The sequence below is a fragment of the Natator depressus genome, chromosome 7, assembly GCF_965152275.1.
Source record: "Natator depressus isolate rNatDep1 chromosome 7, rNatDep2.hap1, whole genome shotgun sequence".
NCBI classification, from domain to species: domain Eukaryota; kingdom Metazoa; phylum Chordata; order Testudines; family Cheloniidae; genus Natator; species Natator depressus.
In genome coordinates, this window is record NC_134240.1 from 6,062,904 (window position 1) to 6,081,976 (window position 19,073).

The 19,073-nt window shown below is 47.7% G+C and overlaps 1 protein-coding gene across 1 annotated transcript in view; it reads right to left on the minus strand.

The window, feature by feature from the left end:
• Nucleotides 1–18,824, minus strand: part of ADAMTS9 (ADAM metallopeptidase with thrombospondin type 1 motif 9) — a 136,813-nt gene extending 117,989 nt beyond the window's left edge. The window contains exons 1-4 of the mRNA XM_074957398.1: nucleotides 18,740–18,824; nucleotides 17,632–17,689; nucleotides 16,678–17,054; nucleotides 13,747–13,909 (exon numbers count right to left, since the gene is read on the minus strand). Coding sequence (XP_074813499.1) covers nucleotides 13,747–13,909; nucleotides 16,678–17,054; nucleotides 17,632–17,689; nucleotides 18,740–18,790 — 649 coding nt within the window. The 5' untranslated portion in view covers nucleotides 18,791–18,824. The remainder of the gene's footprint in view (nucleotides 1–13,746; nucleotides 13,910–16,677; nucleotides 17,055–17,631; nucleotides 17,690–18,739) is intronic.
• Nucleotides 18,825–19,073: the final 249 nt, after the last annotated feature.

A 19,073-nucleotide genomic window follows, 5' to 3' on the forward strand; every position in this document is an offset into this window, starting at 1 on the left:
ATCCCTCCCATCTTCCACTCCTTGTCGGCTTTCTGCTTTTTCTTAATCAGAAGGTCGGTGTAACTACCCCTTACTCAAAGGTCAGTGAACTACCCCTGAGCAACATAATTATACTGACATATGTTTATAGTATAGACCTGGCCCAACAAACTAAGCACAGTCTGGCAAGACAGTAACTGATTTAAAACCACTCATGTACTTTGACAACAATGAGCTGTTATCTTAACCCAGCCAGAAATGGGACACTTTGTAAAAAAAAAAAAAAAAAAAAAAAAAATGAAACACTAACTGCAATATACTGCTCTCAAGCCACGCATAAAACTCCCAACAGCAATTGTGCATGCAGACTGAGAATGCCATATGGGCCTAAAGCTGTTGATATCTAACTTGTCACCATTAAGATGGCCACCAAAGGATAGAAATGTTGCATACCTCTTGAATAGATCTACATACTGCAGGCTAATTAAGCAGAAGTGAAAAACTCAGACATCACCCAGAACACCAGAACACCATAAATTAACAAAAAGAAAATGAGTACTTGTGGCACCTTAGAAACTAACCAATTTATTTGAGCATAAGCTTTCGTGAGCTGCAGCTCACTTCATCGGATGCATTCCGATGAAGTGAGCTGTAGCTCACGAAAGCTTATGCTCAAATAAATTGGTTAGTCTCTAAGGTGCCACAAGTACTCATTTTCTTTTTGCGAATACAGACTAACACGGCTGCTACTCTGAAACCTGTCATAAATTAACAGTGTGGGTACAATAAAGGATATTACCTTACCTATCTTGTCTCTCTAATACCCTGGAACCAACTCTGTAAAATGTAACTTAACAATGGCAAGCTTATTCTGATAACATAGAGAGCAATGAAAAACTCTTACATTTTGAGCTATAGGAAGAGTGTGATGTTTTGCATTTGTCTACCACAGTTGATATATCAACAGAGAACAGGAAGCAAAATATTTGTTTGGCAATCTCTCAATTTCTTGCAATAACTGGAAAGCGCTTACCTACACATGACAGTAATTAGATGGGTTTAAGGAACAAGACATTGGCTTATTCACAATAAAATCCAAGTGCCAATGATGTGATGGATTTTCAAGTGCCTGGCATTTAAAGCCAAGCCACCACTAGATTAATAATTCAAGAATGAACGAAGCTATCCTTTGTACAGCTTCAACAGTTGATATTCATTTAAACGTGGTCAAAGAACTAGTCTAACAATTTCCTAACATTGGCTCTTTAAACCATGTCTGTTTCTGATATAAATCTCCCCACTGTATTTTCCACTGAATGCATCTGATGAAGTGAGCTGTACCTCACGAAAGCTTATGCTCAAATAAATTTGTTAGTCCCTAAGGTGCCACAAGTACTCCTTTTCTGTTTTTAATGATTGCTTTAGTTTAGCAACCACCCAGTACAGCACTTGATGGATCTAAACTCTAACAATTAATTTTCACTTGCAACAGGAAGGAAGAAATGAAGCCAACAGAAGGATATAAAGACCCAATCCTGTAAATTTCATTCACACAAGCAAACGACATGGGCCTTGTACATTGTGCAGTTATTTACAGCGGTGCAAATTGGAAGTAAAATGCTACCATCCTGGTCTGGTAGCATTTTAGATTTACTTTGCACTCAGTTTGGCCAAAGGATGATTCAAAGACCATTGAAATTAAGTCAATGGGACTCTTTCCATTGAACTTAATGGACTTTGGACCAGTCCCAAAGGCAATGGAGAATCAGGCCCTATAGGAGTACTGTGACTGATTGCATTAGTAAGGATGACAGGAGTAGACCCTGGGATTGCTTTTGAAGTAGTAACTATTGTTATGCTAAAATCAAAAATTAAAAGAGTGATCACTTGTCCCTAATGGCTCTAATCCTTTCCACTTCCACATTAACTTGCCCTTAGGACTAGAAAGCATTTTGCACAATTAAATAAGGCATGTGACAATGAAAGCAATTCCAGTTCAAGTTCATGAAAGCTGGGGCGGGAAGGGGGAAGGGAAGCAGCTTCTTAGCTAACAGTATTAAAATTCCCTCCCAGGTTTAAAAAAAAAAGTACTTTTAAACTAACTTATTATCAAATGCAATTTGAATACATAAACCAGGTGTTTTAGTACTTAAGACTTGCTATTTGGTAGTTAGTCTATAAAGTCTCTATAACTGCTCTGACCCAGCGAAGCAGGTGCTAAAGCTAAAGTTAGGAAGTTAATTATTGCACACTTTCATAAAGCTGAGCAAAATTTAACTGAGTTCCCTCAAGGCGGTTAAACACCTTGTGACCTGACTCCCTGGAACTGAAGTTGTTAGGGAGAGCTACAGTCAATTCACCCTTGCAGAATGGCTTTGTATATGTGGTTTGGTTTCAATATACAGGGCTGATCATGCTACCCACACTCACATGAAGTCCCAGTGAAATCACTGGAAACACACCTAGGAGTAAGTTCTAAATCCAATTGCTACCAGTGACAATTATGCAACAAAAGGAGAATAGACCCTTACAGTGAACTTCAAAACACCACAGCAGTGTTTTAAACAGCCCTTAGATCCTCTTTTTATTTACCTCCCTTTAAAACCATCTAATTATTTCAGAGAGTCTTTTCACTGAAGTTCATGAAAGGTACTAATGAGAACACAAGGAAAACAAAACTCCTCTCTCTGCCCAGTACACAGGTACAGTACACAGGTGGGGAGCAGTAGCACAAGCTTTGCAATATTGCAAATGTGTCTCAACCCTGACCTCATGGAGCCACTGCTCGGAGTGAGAGGAACAGTTCAGATTCCATGCCAGCAGAATCCTTTGCCTTTCTGAGGCTGCTAACAGGGGGTGAATTTTTGATTGTGGTTTCTGTGATGTGGATACCAGAATTAGAGGGAGACCCGGACTTTCATTTCACAAACACAAGCATCGGCCACTGCCATCTTAGGAGGCATCTAAACCAGCCACCTATAGATGGAAGAGGCTATATTCCATTACTAACCCCCTGATCCATTCATCCATCCACCCCAGATTTCAAGAAACATGCACACTTTTTTTTACTGTAATTTTTGAAGATTTCCTTTTGCATCTCCCGCAGCCCACTGAGAAATCACATGCATGGTGACAGGATAGTAGCTGTATTTACAGTCGCAGTCTAGAAAATACGGTGTTTTCTGTATTTGGATTAAGCAAACTAAAAAATCCTACCTTATTCAAATGATGGGCATTCACTGAACTGTCACAGAAGACAAACTCAGATCTTTCCCTTTTAATAACATCAAGGCAAATTCTCTGTTACACCGCAGTGTAAATCTGGAGTTACTGTAGTCAATGGATTTATTCCAGATTTACACCAATGTAACCAAGAGCCGAATTTAGTTTTGGTGATGGAAGTTTGTTATGCTGCTAGGATGACAGCCGGAGATGGAGGAGTGAAATGAGGGGGGAGGTGAGGGGCTTGCTTGGTAGCATATTCTGACAATCAAGCCTAAAGGCAGAATTAATGTTAACTCCACAGGATGTTAACTCCACTTCCATGACTATGAACCCAGAGAATTGTAAATTGCTACAGTAGGATATAGAAAACAGCATTTATAGACTGGGGGGTGGGAGTGAAGAACAAAAATGAAACGGGAAATGAATAATCAAACCCAAATAAGAATCCAATGAAAAATAACATTCTACGTTCGTTCATACATAAGAGACAAAAATGATAATTGTCTGATTACTACTTGCACGGCAAACCAAAGAAAGTTCAAATACAAGTCAATCTGAGCTTGCTTAGCAGTTTATAGAGCTAAATTAGATCTAAAGTCTTTAACGGCAAAAGGATTCACTAAAAATGTACAGATTTAACTTATAGCATATGCGCAGACAGAAGTGTCATACAGCAAAACCATACAATACAGCACACCATTCACAGGCATGTTAAAGCCGGGCGGAGGACGGAAATCCCATTTCACAAAGGATTTGGAGATTTCAGCATTTGTCTTTATTCCAATTAGGAACAAAACCAGAAACTTTCTAAATTCTCCACAAAAGCAAAAATTCTGAAAAAAAACCCTTTGTTTCGATTTCACCTTTTTTATAACACGCGCAAGGATTTTGAAACAAAAAGTCGTTTCAGACTGAAATATCGAACTGTGCCATTTAATGAGATGTCTGGGTACAGGACTAAGACCTCACGGCCCAAGTTCATCTCCTTGTTAATGGGCGTGGCTAATTTTGCACCACTCGGATCTTTTCAGTCTCTGCACCTGGGTATTTTGCTGGGTGGCAAGACCAAGCAGTGCAATATTCTGACCATCAGAAACATCCAACCCAGAAGCATCCGCCTCTGGGGACAGTTGCCTTGCTGGTCCTGAATCCTGGGTTTTCTTCTTGAAACATATCAAGCATGTTAACAGCTCAAAGCACAACAACATTTAATACCGCTTCTGCAAACGTTACACCTTCCCGTCTACGACGCTTGATTCCCGTGCTATGAATTCTTACGCACTCAAGCGGATTGCTGCAGGCAGTGGGCTAACTGCCAGCTAAACGGGAGGTGTGGGGGGCATACAGACCTTCACAATTACCACAAGTCCCCCCCACCCCTTCCACTCCAGACAGGGCAAATTTGCTGACATCCCTCTCCCCAACAAAAAGGGTCTATACCACATCCCTCCCCTCTATCATTCCCCTTTCCAAATGTCTTGTATCTTCTCTCAAGCCCCTCCCCAAAGCTCCCGAAAGCCCACATCCCTTCCAAAGACCCTTGTGCTTATATCCCCATCAGCTCCCCTCCTCTCCAAGCTGTGCCCCCCTCCTCTCCTCACCAGACCCCCAGGTCTGAGTCACCTCCCCCACTTCTCCTCTCTCCTACTGGAACCTCGTTCATGGGAGGGGGAGGGGGACTGGGCTCAATCTTTCCTGGGGAGCCAGCTCAGGCCCCTCGCCTGGGCCGGCTCAGCACTCAGAGCCAGTGGGCAGGCAAAGGAGGGAGCTCAGCCCAGCTGGCTCCTGAAAGCAGCCTGGTGCCCGCCCAGCCGGGGGACAGAGCAGTGCCCAGTGGGGCCAGCTGCCTCCTCCCAGCCCAACCCGGCCCACCAGCAGAGACGCAATTGCTGAGCTGCACTCTGATGCAGCCTCAGGCTGTTCCCTCAGCTGCTTCCCTCCCCTCCAGAAATTGTCTCCACCTGCCCAGTAAAAGTAAGCTGCACAGGTGCCATTCTACTATTCCACAAACCCCCCTTCGTTCCCCCTCACTTGGGCCTGCTATTAACCAACTGGTTCCTTTGCATTTCCCCTGGGAGCGTGAGGAAGGGCCCATCCTCCCCGAATTTCTCCTCTTCCTGATGCCTCTGCCCTGATACAGGCACCTTTTCCTGCCAGGTTGAAGTTCTGCCGGGCTGCCCGTCCGGGTCTTGCTCTGCTGAGCTGTCGTTCCAATCTCAAGCCACAAGGAGGCAGCGGTGGGTGGGCTGAGCAGAGAAGCAGCCATGTGCCTGCTCAGGGACACAGAGGGCTGCTTGCAGCATAGCGGGGCTCCAGCAATCTAGGCTCCCAGGGGCCCAGCGTCTGTCTGAGTGCGGGGCAGCAGGAGGTTGCAATCAGCAGGCAGCAGGCGAATGGAGAGCGTCTGGGATTATAGGGGCACTCCTGCCAAAACTCATGAGTCCGGCCCTACACAGTCATGGGGTTGGCTTAAAAATAATAAAGGTTGGAGTCTTTTTATAGACCTCCCAACAGTCCCGAGTTTCTCGGGACTGTCCCTCTTTTACCCCCATGTGGCCCTTGTCACAGTTGAAGCTGGGAACGTTTCCGGCATTCAGGCCACCTGGGCAGGGGCATTGTGAAAAGGGGGGAGGTTGCGCCAGACCCCCATTTGCGAGGGCTCCCAAACCCAGTGGTATTGCAGCCTGGTGCATGGGGTCACGGCACCATTCAGGTTTGGTTCAGCTGCCCCTCTTTTTCTGCCTGTGGAGGGGCAGCTGGGCCAAATTTGGATGACACTGCGCCCTGCTTTAGCCACTAGAACCATTGGGAGGTATGTTTTTATTTGCCTTCTGGGTTCACGTCAGGCTTTTCTTCACAGCCACAAGGGCCAGAAGCTTACTTCTGTAAGAAAGGAAAGCTGAGATTGCCACCTAGTCACAGGACTCCAGGAGCTGGGGCTTTAAAACACGCAGCCAATATTGTGAGACTCACAACAATACTGCAAGCTAGAAACACAGAAGCAGAGATGGGAATGATTCCTCAGGGATGAGTGGGGTTGAGAGGGATGATTAAGGTTGGGATGAGGAAAGATCCTGTGGGAAGAGCCATAATCCTGAGATATGGAGCAGGGATAGGGGATCCCAGGAAAGGGGAGATTTGGACTCTAACAAGTCACATATAATCTCATTACCCTGAATCAGGTGTTCATTTAAAGATCTTTCATTGGCATACAAGACTAATTTTCTCTTTCACACACACCTTGTGTGTGTATCGGGTGGCTAGCCGCAGCCTGAGGCACATCCTAAAGTTGAACACACCCCATCACAAAAATCTTACAATCAAATATTGTGACCCCAGTTTCCCATCGCACAAACACTGGTTTACAGTCTCTCCTGCACAAAGGAAATGGAAGATCCTTTACCCTCTCCTATGACAAGGCCCCCACCTAGTCATCCCTCAGTCTGAGCCTCTCACCTATGGGACCCCTGCCTCCCTATGTGCTTGTGAGGAAATATGGGCTTTGCAGCAGGCCCATAAACTTTAGAAATCCAGGTTCCTGCAGACTCAGGAGGGGCAGTCACAGGCCCATGGGAATGGCCTGACTGTAGCTACTGCTGCCCATATCAAAGGAGCGCCACCAGTAATCTCAGGGAGAGAGATTACAACAGAATGGATGATGGGAATGGAGGGTGCTCGGCACATTACAGGTGCTCGGCATCATCTAGGATCAGGTCCAAAATTAACCCAGGCTTAATTGTAACAGCGATCTGGTAGTGGAGGCCAGAGTACAAATGGCCCCAGGAGGCTACGTGACTCTCCAGTGTTATGTTCAGCAGGACAGACCGTTAAAAGCTACTTTGAAAGTGTAATGTATTACAAATTACTCATTAATGTATCTGAGAATCGGTGACATGTTACTGATTATTTCAGTGTCATGTGTGTCAGCTGCACAGCGAGACATATTTTGCACCATGACTCTCGTGGCATCATCAAAAAAGGACACATTTTTCAAGGAAAAAAAAGAATCCACATAATATTAGGTCTACACAGTAATAGGTTACTTCTATGGACTAGGGTATAGAACCACTTATGGTGTAAACTGATTGAATCCAATAGAGCTATGCGATATCAGTGTGATAACCGTACATTCAACAGCCTTCACCTTTGGGAACTGCAGGCATTCATCGGGCCAGAAGTCTGGGAAGCGTCAGTGTCGTATGAGATAATGACGACACTCGGCATGACTGCAGCAAAAGCTGCCTCTCTATTGAAGAGATAAGCAAATAACTCACAGCTACTTTGCATTTCACCTTTTTCAAATGAGAAGTTCTCAGATGCTAGAGCTAGCGTATGTCTTCGGAACGTTTTTGTTTGTTTTTTGGTGCTCTGGGAGTTAGCTATCCAAGTCGAGTGGTGACATTTCTGTTTGCTGAATCACTGTAGCTAAACAGCCAAGCAGGAATTTAGAAGGTTAAGTCGAAATACGCGGGTCACAATTTGGGACTTCGCATTTGTGACACTTTTGCGTTTGCTTTCAGGAGGTGCTAGAACATTCTACGCTCGAGAGCGGCTCCTAAGGAGCGTTGGTGCAAGTAAAGCTTGGGGACTTGTAGGGTTGTGGAAACTGAGCAGAAAAGGTTGCAACAGAACAGTATTTCCTCTCCTCCTCCTATCAGTCCGGGTCTGCAGGGGCTCTGCTGTAGCAAGTTCTGCCTGTTCTCCCACAGCCCAGGGCTCCTCTGTCCTGCACTATCCTGAGAACTGCTCTCATTTCTTACCACCATAATACGAATACTAGGACGGCCTTTTCCTGGCTCTCTTTCAAGATGGGGAGACTCTGATCATCTTCTTATCAGTGTCGCACCAATGAGGTGAATGCTGCTGTTTCATCGGAGAGTTTTGCCCTGGTGGATGCTTCTGCTTTAACAAATGTCATTACAGGGCTAGCCCTCAACGTGACTTGTGACTGCCATCCAAAACCCAGTGCAGCTATTTCCCAATCCCAAGGCAAATGAGTGGGAGGGGCCTATTACCCTAGCAATGAAAGTGGGGTCAGCAGCCAGTGCTCACATTTGATCCTTGTTCCTACAAATGAGAAAAAGCTTCTTATCTATTTCAGCCACAGCCTGAGTCTGTTATGCCAAACTGAAGGAAAAACGAGGTGTAGCTGGGAGAGTCTGCGCTAAAGTTTCTTTGGGTTTTTTTAAATGTGAAGCTGGAAAGAAAACAGAAAAAGCATAATGAAAGGTCAGGTGGTAAGAGGACGGATATCAGAACACAATTGGGATGTGAAGGAGGAAAGAACAGAAACAGCTAGTTCAAAATATAACTTTTGCAAGGGGTTTGTAGTAAAAGCTGTAAGAAATGGACAAATCGGGACTAAATAATAAGCAAGAACAATATGGAGAAAACAAAACACAGCAGACAGGTAGAATTATAACAGAAAGCTCCAGACAAGCCGTAAAGCATGAACGGATAATACTAGCAAAAGATCAGAAATAAATTAACCAAAACTGACCAAAAACACACCTCAGGAGAGATATAAGAGGGAGAAGGAAAGAAAGGTAAGCAGCAAAAAACAGACAAAGATGAAAAGAAAACACCGGAGAGAAATAAGGAACCCTACAGCACAGAAGGGGTTGGCTTCCTATCCCTCACTTTCTGAGGGCAACAAATCATATGGGTGGTTTGAGCATTGGCCTGCTAAACCCAGGGTTGTGAGTTCAATCCTTGAGGGGGCCATTTAGGGATCTGGGGCAAAAAATTGGGGATTGGTCGGGGGTTGGACTAGATGACCTCCTGAGGTCCCTTCCAACCCTGATATTCTATGAAATCAAACATTTCAATAGAGGCAGTAGGCTGGAAGGGGAAAGCCACAGATATAAGTACAACTAATTAGTTTGTGTGATGTGTACAAGCATACAGGTGTGTTTGGAAAAAAATGAATATGTTAGAAGTCACGTTCATCCAACTCCCTCTGGGAATGGAATGAGAGATGAACCAAAGTGGTTTATTTAGATACTGACCGTGAAGTAATACCCATAGCTGGACTAAATCAAGACTGGATGTTTTTCTAAACAATATGCTCTAGTACAATCAGAAGTTGTGGACTTGATGCAGAAATTATGGGTAAGGTTTCCCGGCCTGTGCCATGGACTAGATAGTCATAGTGTGCTCCCCCCTGACCACGAAATCTATGAGTCTACAGAACTTCTTCGCCTTAGGACCTGCGAGTGTACACTGGTAAGCGTACAGTCATCATCAAGTCCATTGGGAGATCTCTCAAGTGACTATAATACTGATTCTCATTCCTTTTGACAGCAGCGGCAGACCCTCCCTCCACTGAACTCAGGAAGCTCAGCTCTCCGCCTTCAGTGGGCAGTCTCCTTTCTGAATTAAAATGACCTTTTTTTAAACTCTCAATCTCCACCTCGCTAATCGGGACCTAGGGAAGAGTTTTGTGGGAACGCTCTGCTGGCATGAAGCAGGGAGAGTGAGCAGGGCTACCACGAGCAGCGTGTCTAAGCAGCGCCCCCTAGTGGTATTTCAAATCCACCCTGGCCAGTCTTCGTTTTTTAAATGCTGTTCAAGCAAGTCTAGCTAGTTAGTTATTGTGCCAGAGCCTGTCGGGGGTATAAATCAGTGGAGGAATCACCTCAGCAGGTCACCCCATGTTCAAGAAAGATGAATTTAAACTGGAACAGGCATAGCGAAGAGCCTGTAGAATGATCAGGGGAATGGTGGGCCTAATCTTAGGAGAGGAAAGTGGAAGAACTTGGCTTGTTTAGCAAAATAAAATAAAATAAAATAAATATCAGAGAGGATAGGATTGCTCTCTATAAATACATGGGGGTGGGGGGAGGGAAGAGGGTAAATACCAGGGAGGGTGAAGGGCTACTTAAGCTAAAGGACAGCTTGGCACAAGAAAAAATGGATATAAGTGGGCCATGAACAAATTCAGGGCGGAAATCAGAAGAAGGTTTCTAACCATCAGAGGAGCGAGGTTCTGGACCAGACTCCCAATAGGAGTTTTGGGGGCAACCAACTTTATTAGTTTTAATAGAGAGCTGGACAAAAATATATGAGTGCGACTGTAAGACAACGTTGCTTAGGAGGATGGTAGGAGGCAGCCCTGGGGCTCACTTGCAGTTTATGTCTTATGCTCTGAAAGCTCATGCTTCAGGGTTTCAGCCAGTCACCTGCAGGGGTCAGGAAGGGATGTTTTCCCCTAGTGTACGGGTTTTTAGCTCCTTCCTCTGAAGCATCAGGAATGGCCACAGAGGGAGATGACACATTGGGTGGGATGGGCTCTGAGCTGGCACCAAGCATTCTCTCTCTCAGGGGCTTGGCTGGTTGGTCCTTGCTCAGATGCTCAAGAGTCTAATTGATCAACAAATGTGGGTCAGGAAGGCATTTTCCCCCAGGTCAACTTGGCAGTGACTTTGGGGGTTTTTCACCTTCCCCTGCAGCGTGTTGGTGCAGGTCACTCGCCGGGATTATCTGGGTAGATCTAATTTAACCGTTTCCCTGATATTGTGGGTGCGTTGGACACTGGTGCCTCCTATTCTCTGGCACAGAAAAGTCTAGTCTCCTGAAAGCTGTGATACTTCGGTCTCATTCTGGCTTTGGGGTTTAGCGTGCATGTGCTGGGAGGTGTTGCTGGCCTGTGATATACAGGAGGTCAGACTAGATCACCTTAAACTCTGGGACTCTATTGTGATGGCCGAAGGAAGGGAAGGGTTAGTGAGTGTACAAAGTCCTCCTCTTAACTCCCAAACTACTCTGGCAGGAAGCAAGACACAAAGAGAAGGATATGGGACAGGCCAACAGTGAAAGAACAAGGAGAAGCTGCTATTAACAGCATCATAACCCAGGACCTCAGCATAACTACAACAGCTTGCTACACTGAACAACAGCAAAGCCTTGGCAATAGTTTATTATAACACACATCATTAGTCCAGTAACCTGTATGGCAGAAAAGCTGTGTCGTGGTCACGAGAGCCTATACTGCATTTATCTAAAAAGCATAAAACGCAGTTACTGTATAAGAAACTGCTAATTAAAATGTAGCAGAACCAAAAGACAAATATGCCTGCATTCCCTAGCCGACCTGATCAAGTGAAAACTAATAAGAGTAATGATAAATGCTTCATGGAGATCGCTGGAAATGAAAGCCCCTACTTTATCCATCAATCATACCTCAGGGGGAAAAACTTTTCACAGACGCTGACGGATGTCTACAAATACTTCATTATGCTAAGAACACTCTTGGAGCTGGACTAAGCCAGGGATGGAGGCGGCTCCGGGAGCATACGGCAGGGGCCGTGCAGACATTCTGGGTACAGTGCCCTCAGCTTGCCTGTCGTGCGGAAATTGTTTCTGGGCACAAGAGCCTCTAAAAGAGAGAGATTTAACAAAGCCACAGTCCTGCAAAGGAGTCTGCCCACGCAACGCTCATTGTAGGTTTGGGGTCTACGTCTTTCCTGGCGTTGAATTTCCGCTTTGGGCGGATTTCCGGTTTCCCCATTAACTTGCAGCACAAATGGACTTTTCACATGTTGGCTGCAGCCACAGTATAAATTTAATGTCATCTACAGATCTCAGGTACAATGCAACTGAGCTCATAAATTCTAATGAGATCATTTCCTTTTCCCCCGGCTTATGTGAACGCGGCAGTTTGCCCAAAGGTGGCTCCAAACTGACTCCTAAAGATAAACTTGAGAAATGTTGCTGGGCTTCACATTTTCCCTGAAGCCATCTGAGCTACTCTCTTGCCTCTAGAGGTGATGGCGGTGGAAGAATATGGGGGAGCCAGTGGAGGGAAGTGCCTACACCCTGTGCTTTCATTGCTATTTCAATGTCCAGAGTTAACAACACAGCACCTGTCACCAGCACAAGAGTCAGTTAAAAATTGTTGAACCAGAAATGGGGGACGGGCAGAAACATGCTGCCGATTTTGGGTCCTTTGAACCTTATTATTTGGACAGAGCTTTAACTTATTGGGCTTCTCTTTTTTCCAGACTGTGTGGAGCAATAAAGAACAAGCAGCAAAGGAAAAGGGGAAGCACAGCAGATTAGCAGAGGACAGAAAAAGACCTGGATAATTAAGCAGAATAATACAGCAGGTCGATTTCTTGAGAAAGCTAGTGTAGCACGAACTATTAGATGCGTCAGAAGGTTGAACTATTTATGATCACTGCACAAAGGGAAAGACCCTAAATTGTTTTCAGGGCCTTTCCATCTACCTTTCATTCAATGGGTTCCGTGATCTGCTGGTCCGTTCCTCCAAGGGTTACTGGTGAATTGTGCCAGATTCCATGTTTCTTTCCAACTGTTCTGAGTCTCCTGCATCTGATCTCAAAGAAGGGAGCAGAAACAGCTGGAAGAGAGAAACCAGAGTGGCATAGTCCAGCAGCAACCCTTGGAAGAACAAACAATAAAAGCCTTGTGAGATGTACCATTATCCCCCCCAACGTGTGTGTACCACCATGCTTCCATTACCATGAAATCTATCTTGGTCTTTGATCAGTGCCTTGGGACATCTCCTTGAATCACTGTGTCACATACCAGCTCTAACTATATCGACTTACATTTGAATGGCAAAACCACTGCCTACATCCTCCCTCCCTCAATGAGCCACAAATGTAAAACACAGTGTAAATTCTTTAGAGCGCTAATACAATACAAACGCATCACAAAACAGTCCAAAGCAGATTTTCACTGTGTACACGCTAATGCATACAAGCGGCCAGATTCTGCGGCTCTTACTCACATCAAATCATACCTTTACTCCGTGAGTAACCCCACCTACTTGAAGAGTAACCATACCACTCAGCCTGAGTATGGTTGGCAGATTCATGCCCACAGTGTTTAGGTTGCAATATACCACACAAGAGGCATCTGTAGATTTAGTATGCCAAGGAGTGGCGCCCGAACATGGGGAGAAAACAGGAGACCCAAGAAGAAATTAATTAGTGAGAACATTAAATAACCTCTGCCAAGGAAGAGGAATGGTTGGGAGAAGAGACTAGTCATTGCATTTTGGACCAATTCAGGTAAGGAGAGATGGGGCCTAGAAAGACCACGATGGAAGGAATTTTTGCTAGCAAGATGACGCAAGTTGAAAGCACAAATGAGTTTCAGCTGAAGTGCAGGAAAAATTGTGTATTTTGGAGCTTATGGTTAGGAGGGAAGAAAAGTATGGTGGTACAGTCACAGAAGCCGTTTAAGGCACAAGAGCTCAGAGATGACTACTTTACCTCACAGCAGGCATGATTGGGATCGACGGTGGCAATGGAAGTGGTAGAATTTGGCCTTAGGTTGACCTTCTGAAGTTAGAAGTCAAAGACAAGATGTACCTCACCTGAACAATAGCAGCAATTGATCCCCAAAGCAAAGAGCACCACACCTAGATATTCACAATAGCCCCTTTGCTGCACGTCCACAATTACTTCTAGCCCAAACAGTGCCAATGTCCTCTCCCATATCACGGTAAATGGTTTATAATTCAGCAATGCAGAATCATGGAAGTGACTGTATGGGGAGTAGTCAAACGAATACCTGAAGTATCACAAGTGTGCCTTTCCCTTGGTGAGTCTTTTTGAGGTGCAGTGTGTCTGTAGACCACATGTGGCTTATTGTGCTCTTCTTCATACTCTTGTCCATCAGGCGACAGCAGCGGCTCTACAAAATAGTCCCCATCGTGAGACCTGAATGTGCCTAGCTGAGAGTGGAGAGAGAGACAGGTGGTCAGCTTCCAGTGGGAATATGCTAGAGACTAGGCCTACATAATTACTGTATAAAACGGACATGGTAACATGCAGAAGTTTCTAGGGCATTTACACTTTCTAACCATGTTCAGATTGGCAAGCAACTCCTACACCTGCGGTGGCTGAAAGCTATGGGCCCAATTCTGCTACACTGAGTAGCACTTTACTCTGTATACTTTATTCCCATTAAAACCTGGGAGATTATTCGTGGTGTAAGTTACTACCCACCAGGAGTAGAATTCAGCCCTGTGTGAAGAGAGGACACATATTAGATCCAGTTCTTCCTTGAGAGATGTTTGCAAAATTACTCCTGATCTCAATAGGAGATGCTGGAGTGCATCTTCGGGCAGAGGTGGGCCCTATTATGTTCTGCCCTCTCTGTTTCTCATACATAAAATATGCCAAGAACAACTCTGAGCAGAGACAAGCTGAGCGTGGCATCCAGTAGTTTGAAGGAACTCACCTGGTGAAGATACTGCCCATGAGAGGATATCAAAGCTTCTAGCCCACATGACTGTGGAGCAGGCCATGGGGAATGCCACTCCCAGGCAAAAGTACACCATCGGACAAAAAGGTAGAACCGTAGAACCATAAGGCTAGACGGGACCACAAGGGTCAGCTAGTCTGACCTCCTGCCGAGAGGCAGGTACTACAAGCGAACTGAGCACAATCCCAGTTCTGAGCATCAGCTGCTGGCCACGCAAGACACACGCACCCTGGCCTTCCGCAAAGCGCATCCACCTGCCTCTCCGGGGACAGGTATGCTAGCGGCAGCCAGTCCGGGACCAAAAGGGGGCAGGCAGCAGCTGCACCCCATTCTCCCTGGGGAACCCCTTTAACCGGGAAGGCTGTTGGTGGAGGCTCCCCAGGAGATGGAAGGTATCAGCACAGTGCCCAAGCGCTCTGGACTAACTCCCGCCCTGGCCGGTCTCCCACAGGTCACCCCCCGCCCCCCAGCAAGGACGGATCAGGATCATCCTTGGACAGGGCTCCCTACTCATGGCTAAGCTCCCCCCCAGGCAAGCTGAGGGCACTGTACCCAGAATGCCTGCACGGCCCCTGCCCTATGCGCCGGGAGCCGCCTCCATCCCTGGCTTAGCCCAGCTCCCAGGGAATGAGCCCCAGCTCAGGGGAAAGCAGCCAGACAAGCCCTCCTCCCTTGCAAGCTTCCTGCACAGCTGTTTGTGTTGGCGCCTTCCCCCAGGCTGGAGCCGGGAGGATGGAGAAGGCGGCTTGCCATCTCCTGCGGCCTCCTTAAATCCCCAGCAGACCTGGCTTGGGGCTGGCCGAGTGCCTTGCACCTCCTTAAGGTCGTCCCCGGGACGGGAGGGAGAGCGCGTGAGGCGGCCCGCTTGGCTGGTGGGGTTTAGGGGAATTGAAATCTCCCCCCCCCATCTCAATCACAGGCTTGCCGGGGGGGGGGGCTGCAAACACCCCCAGGCCCCGTCCTGCAGGCAGGGCACTAACTGCTGCTGCTGGGCTTCCTTGCAGCTCCCGCCCCGGCTCCTTCGCCTCCGCCCACCAAACTCCGCACGGCAACAACCAGGGGACGCTGCCGGGAGCGCACAGCCCCTGGGAAAGTGCAGAAGGCTGGGGGGGCCCTGCAATGGGACTCCCCGGCAGCCGCGGGCAGCGCAGCTCGGCCGCCCCGGTGAGTATTCCGGATCCCGGCTGCCTGCTCCGGAGGGTTGGGGTTTCTCCTCTTTCCCACTGAATTTGGGGGGGGGGGGCAGAGCTTGGCGGACTGGCCCCCGAAGCCCCCTCCCGCACTGGGTGGCGGTTTTGCCAGGACCGGGGACTGAAGGAGTCAGGTGTAGAAAGCAGTGGAAGTTTGGAGACCCCCCCCCCAGCAGCTGCAAGCTTTGAGGGGGTTTGGGGGGTGCCGCACCAGGGATCCAGCGCCCCCAGCCCTTCCCTCCACGTCGGGACAGACGTGGCTTCCCTGGCTGCGAGCCCCCCAGCTCTACTCCTCGCGGGCAGAGCGGACGGCCAGACCTTTGCGACTCCTGCGAGTCAGCCGGCGTCAGGCCAGCTCGCCCGCCGGGTGACCGGGCTGGAGAGGCCTGGTCTGCGTGCAGCGTTGCGGGGGTTTCACTCGAGGTGTGATTGCGGGGGGGCCAGGCCGGGAGCCTCCCCCCACCCCCAGACCCCGGGTGGCTTGCTCCACCTTAAATGCTGCTGGCGTCCGGTCAGGAGGCACCGGCTCGTGTTGTGAGCAGCCCCCGGGGTGACCCCACCTCCTTGCTTCCGCTCCTGGCCACCGGCGTGTGAAAAAGTCCCTGCCCCCGGTGACCTTCACAGAAAACAGGGCAGCCCCTCCCCGAAGCCCCAGGAGAGGCTCCGGGTTCGCATCCCGCTGTCACTCGGGGGCCTTCAGTTACTGCCATGGCTCCTTTGCAACCGGAGACCCAGCCCCTGGCAAGATCGCCCCGGCTTAGAAAGCAGCGGGGAGCGGGGCACGTTACAATAAGTGAGCTCCTGGACACCCCCCCCCAAAAAAAAACTTTCCCTATGGAGCGGAGTTTTACTCCTCTTTAAGCCAGAGAAGCTGTGTGGCAACAGGAGGCAAACTATGGCAAGTTTTTAAAGGCGCAGAGGACTCCGCATCAAGGTGTTTCGTGTAAACACAAACACCTGGGAGATAAGGATTTAAGAGGCCAAGCTCGGACCTGGAAAATCCCCAAACGCAGCGAGGAAGGAAGGTGGAGGGGAAGTCACTCACCATCCCTGAACACAGGCTGATGACTGCAGTGTGCTGGGGCTGGGTATTCACATGTCCTCTATAAAAACAGTGCTTAACGTCGCTGGCCTCCTGGGTGTAAAACTTGGTCTGGTTAACCCCCGGTTCTCCGAGGAGGCTGACCGTGAAAAGTGGCGCAATAAATCCAGAATGGGCCGTGAGGTTGAGTAGAAACTGCTCCCCAAAGGCGGAAAGCCTGTAGTGTGCCGAGGAGGAGAAGGCGTCGGTGGCCCAAGGGTCAGAGTTAATACTTCGTCTCTTTCTTTTGAAGTGTACGTGCGTGGGAAAGGGGGCTCCGAATTCGTTCACACGGGTGGGAGTGACGATCTCGAACTCGCGTAGTTTCTCCAACAGTTGAGCTGCAAAGAGTAACACAGACACATGCCCTGTAAAGACTCGCTCTCTGTCAGGTCAGGCAGGGCATGGCTTTTTCACACACACTTATCATGGATGAAAGCAGCAAGGCCTGACTTTCGGGGGGTGGGGGGATATAGGTAGCTATACTTACAAAACCAATCAATGCACCACTAGGTTGCCTGCAACAGGCACTGATGGTGAAGTATTTGCATGGCAGGAGCACCTAGAGACTTTAATCCTAGACCAGGACCCCCATGGAGGTAGGTGTTGTACAAATGGGCTTCTAACCTCAGGCTATTAGGAGCTTCAGAAAGGCTTCAAGAAAAAGAACAAGACCATGTCCAGCTGCTTCGGCACCTCCCCCCCGTCCTGTGCACCGTGTTTTCGCAGCGTGAGAAAGGCACACAACTTTGTAAAGTTCTTGTAACTGATGACAAGCAAAGAGAAAATCAATGAAAGCGATACTGCAGGGTTGTAGAACCCCCCCCCCCCCCATGTTAAAATGAGATCTAAGAAACAGCCCAAAGAACTGGAAACTTCCCCTGAATGAGCTCGGGGCGCCCAAAGCATCTTTCTTACCTTGTCTTGGATGCAGCTTCTGCTTCCTCGCTGCTGTGCTGGCTCCTTTGAAGGGGTCCTGCAGAAAGAGTGTTCCTAATCCCAGCGCCCACAGCACTAGCTGCATGGTGGTGCCTTAGCAGAGAGCAGCCTTCCCCCTCCCCCCCTTTTAATTCCACCCCCCACCCCCGCCCCGGCTCCTTCTCGGAGGAAGAAAAACTTCCGAGCGTTCCCCCCCCCCCCAACTTCGCTTTATTAAAAGTGGGAACCGCTCGCATCCGATTTGTTCACCCTGGGCTCTGCTGTGACCACAACGGCCAGCGGAGAGAAGATCAGCAGCAGCAGGAGGAGGAGGAATAATCGCGCACGGGGGATCGGACACACCAGCATAGTGCAGCGAGAGGGGCTCGGGAAGGAACAGGGAAGAGCCTGCTGCACTTTTGGTGGGCTGCTTTTTCCTCTCTCCCCCCCTTCTAGCCGGTGCCCTCGGAGTTCTTGGGAACCAGCTCAGGAGACCGGAGGGGGGCGGTCTCCGGCAAAGCAAATGCCCAGAGCCCGCCTCTGTGAAAGGAGGGCTCCTCCCTGCTTTCTTCCCATGTCACTTTCTTCCCTTCCAAGGAAGCTTTTGATTCTGGTGTCCCAGGAGGAAAGACCCCTGTCCGATTCAGTACCTAGGCCAGGACTCCTTGCCCTGGGAGGAGGGAGAGAGATTTGCAATAAACTCAACGCTGCAGCAAGAATCACACTGTGAACTAAACTCTACCACGGTACTTTGTTCCCTGTTGTGCACTGCCCCCCCCCCCCCCCTTCTCAACTTAAAGCTGATCAGGAGAATCTAATGATTCCTTGAATCTTATTTGTTCTTCTACACCGAGTTACTTTAGATTTCTGAAAAATATTTGCAGCTCTGATAGGCTTGTATCAGTTCATCCCTCCATGGATTAATAGTTCACCTGAAAAAGAAACCTTGTATTAACTGCATTCGAAGGAGTGAGAATAAGCGCCTCTCCCTTTAAAAGAAATAAAAACAGCAAAATGAAAGTGTCAACGACCAGTCCTTGTAAACAAACTCAGTGCTTTACTTTTGTTTATTGAAAGTACAAGAATGTTAAAAATTCAATTAACTTACCACTTTTGATGCTGTTTGTTTTCTTGTGCATTTCTCAGGAGTTAGGATCATTGAAATCAGTGATGTGCCCCAGGTTTGTGTATAGTCCATTTAATTTCCAGCAGTGCCAAATATTACAGTGACTCTTTTTTAAATTCAAAATATTTCCATTGGTCTTAAAAATCTATACCCTTATATAAAAATCTAGTTTAAATTGAGCTCCAAATTTAAATTGAGGTGGTCCCTTTAATTTTTTTCCCCTGTTTTCAGGAAGGGGAAAGATACTGTCAGATTTAAAGGCTCCTAATCAAATGAAAGGCAAGTTACTTATGATCTCTCTAGCACTTTTAAACTG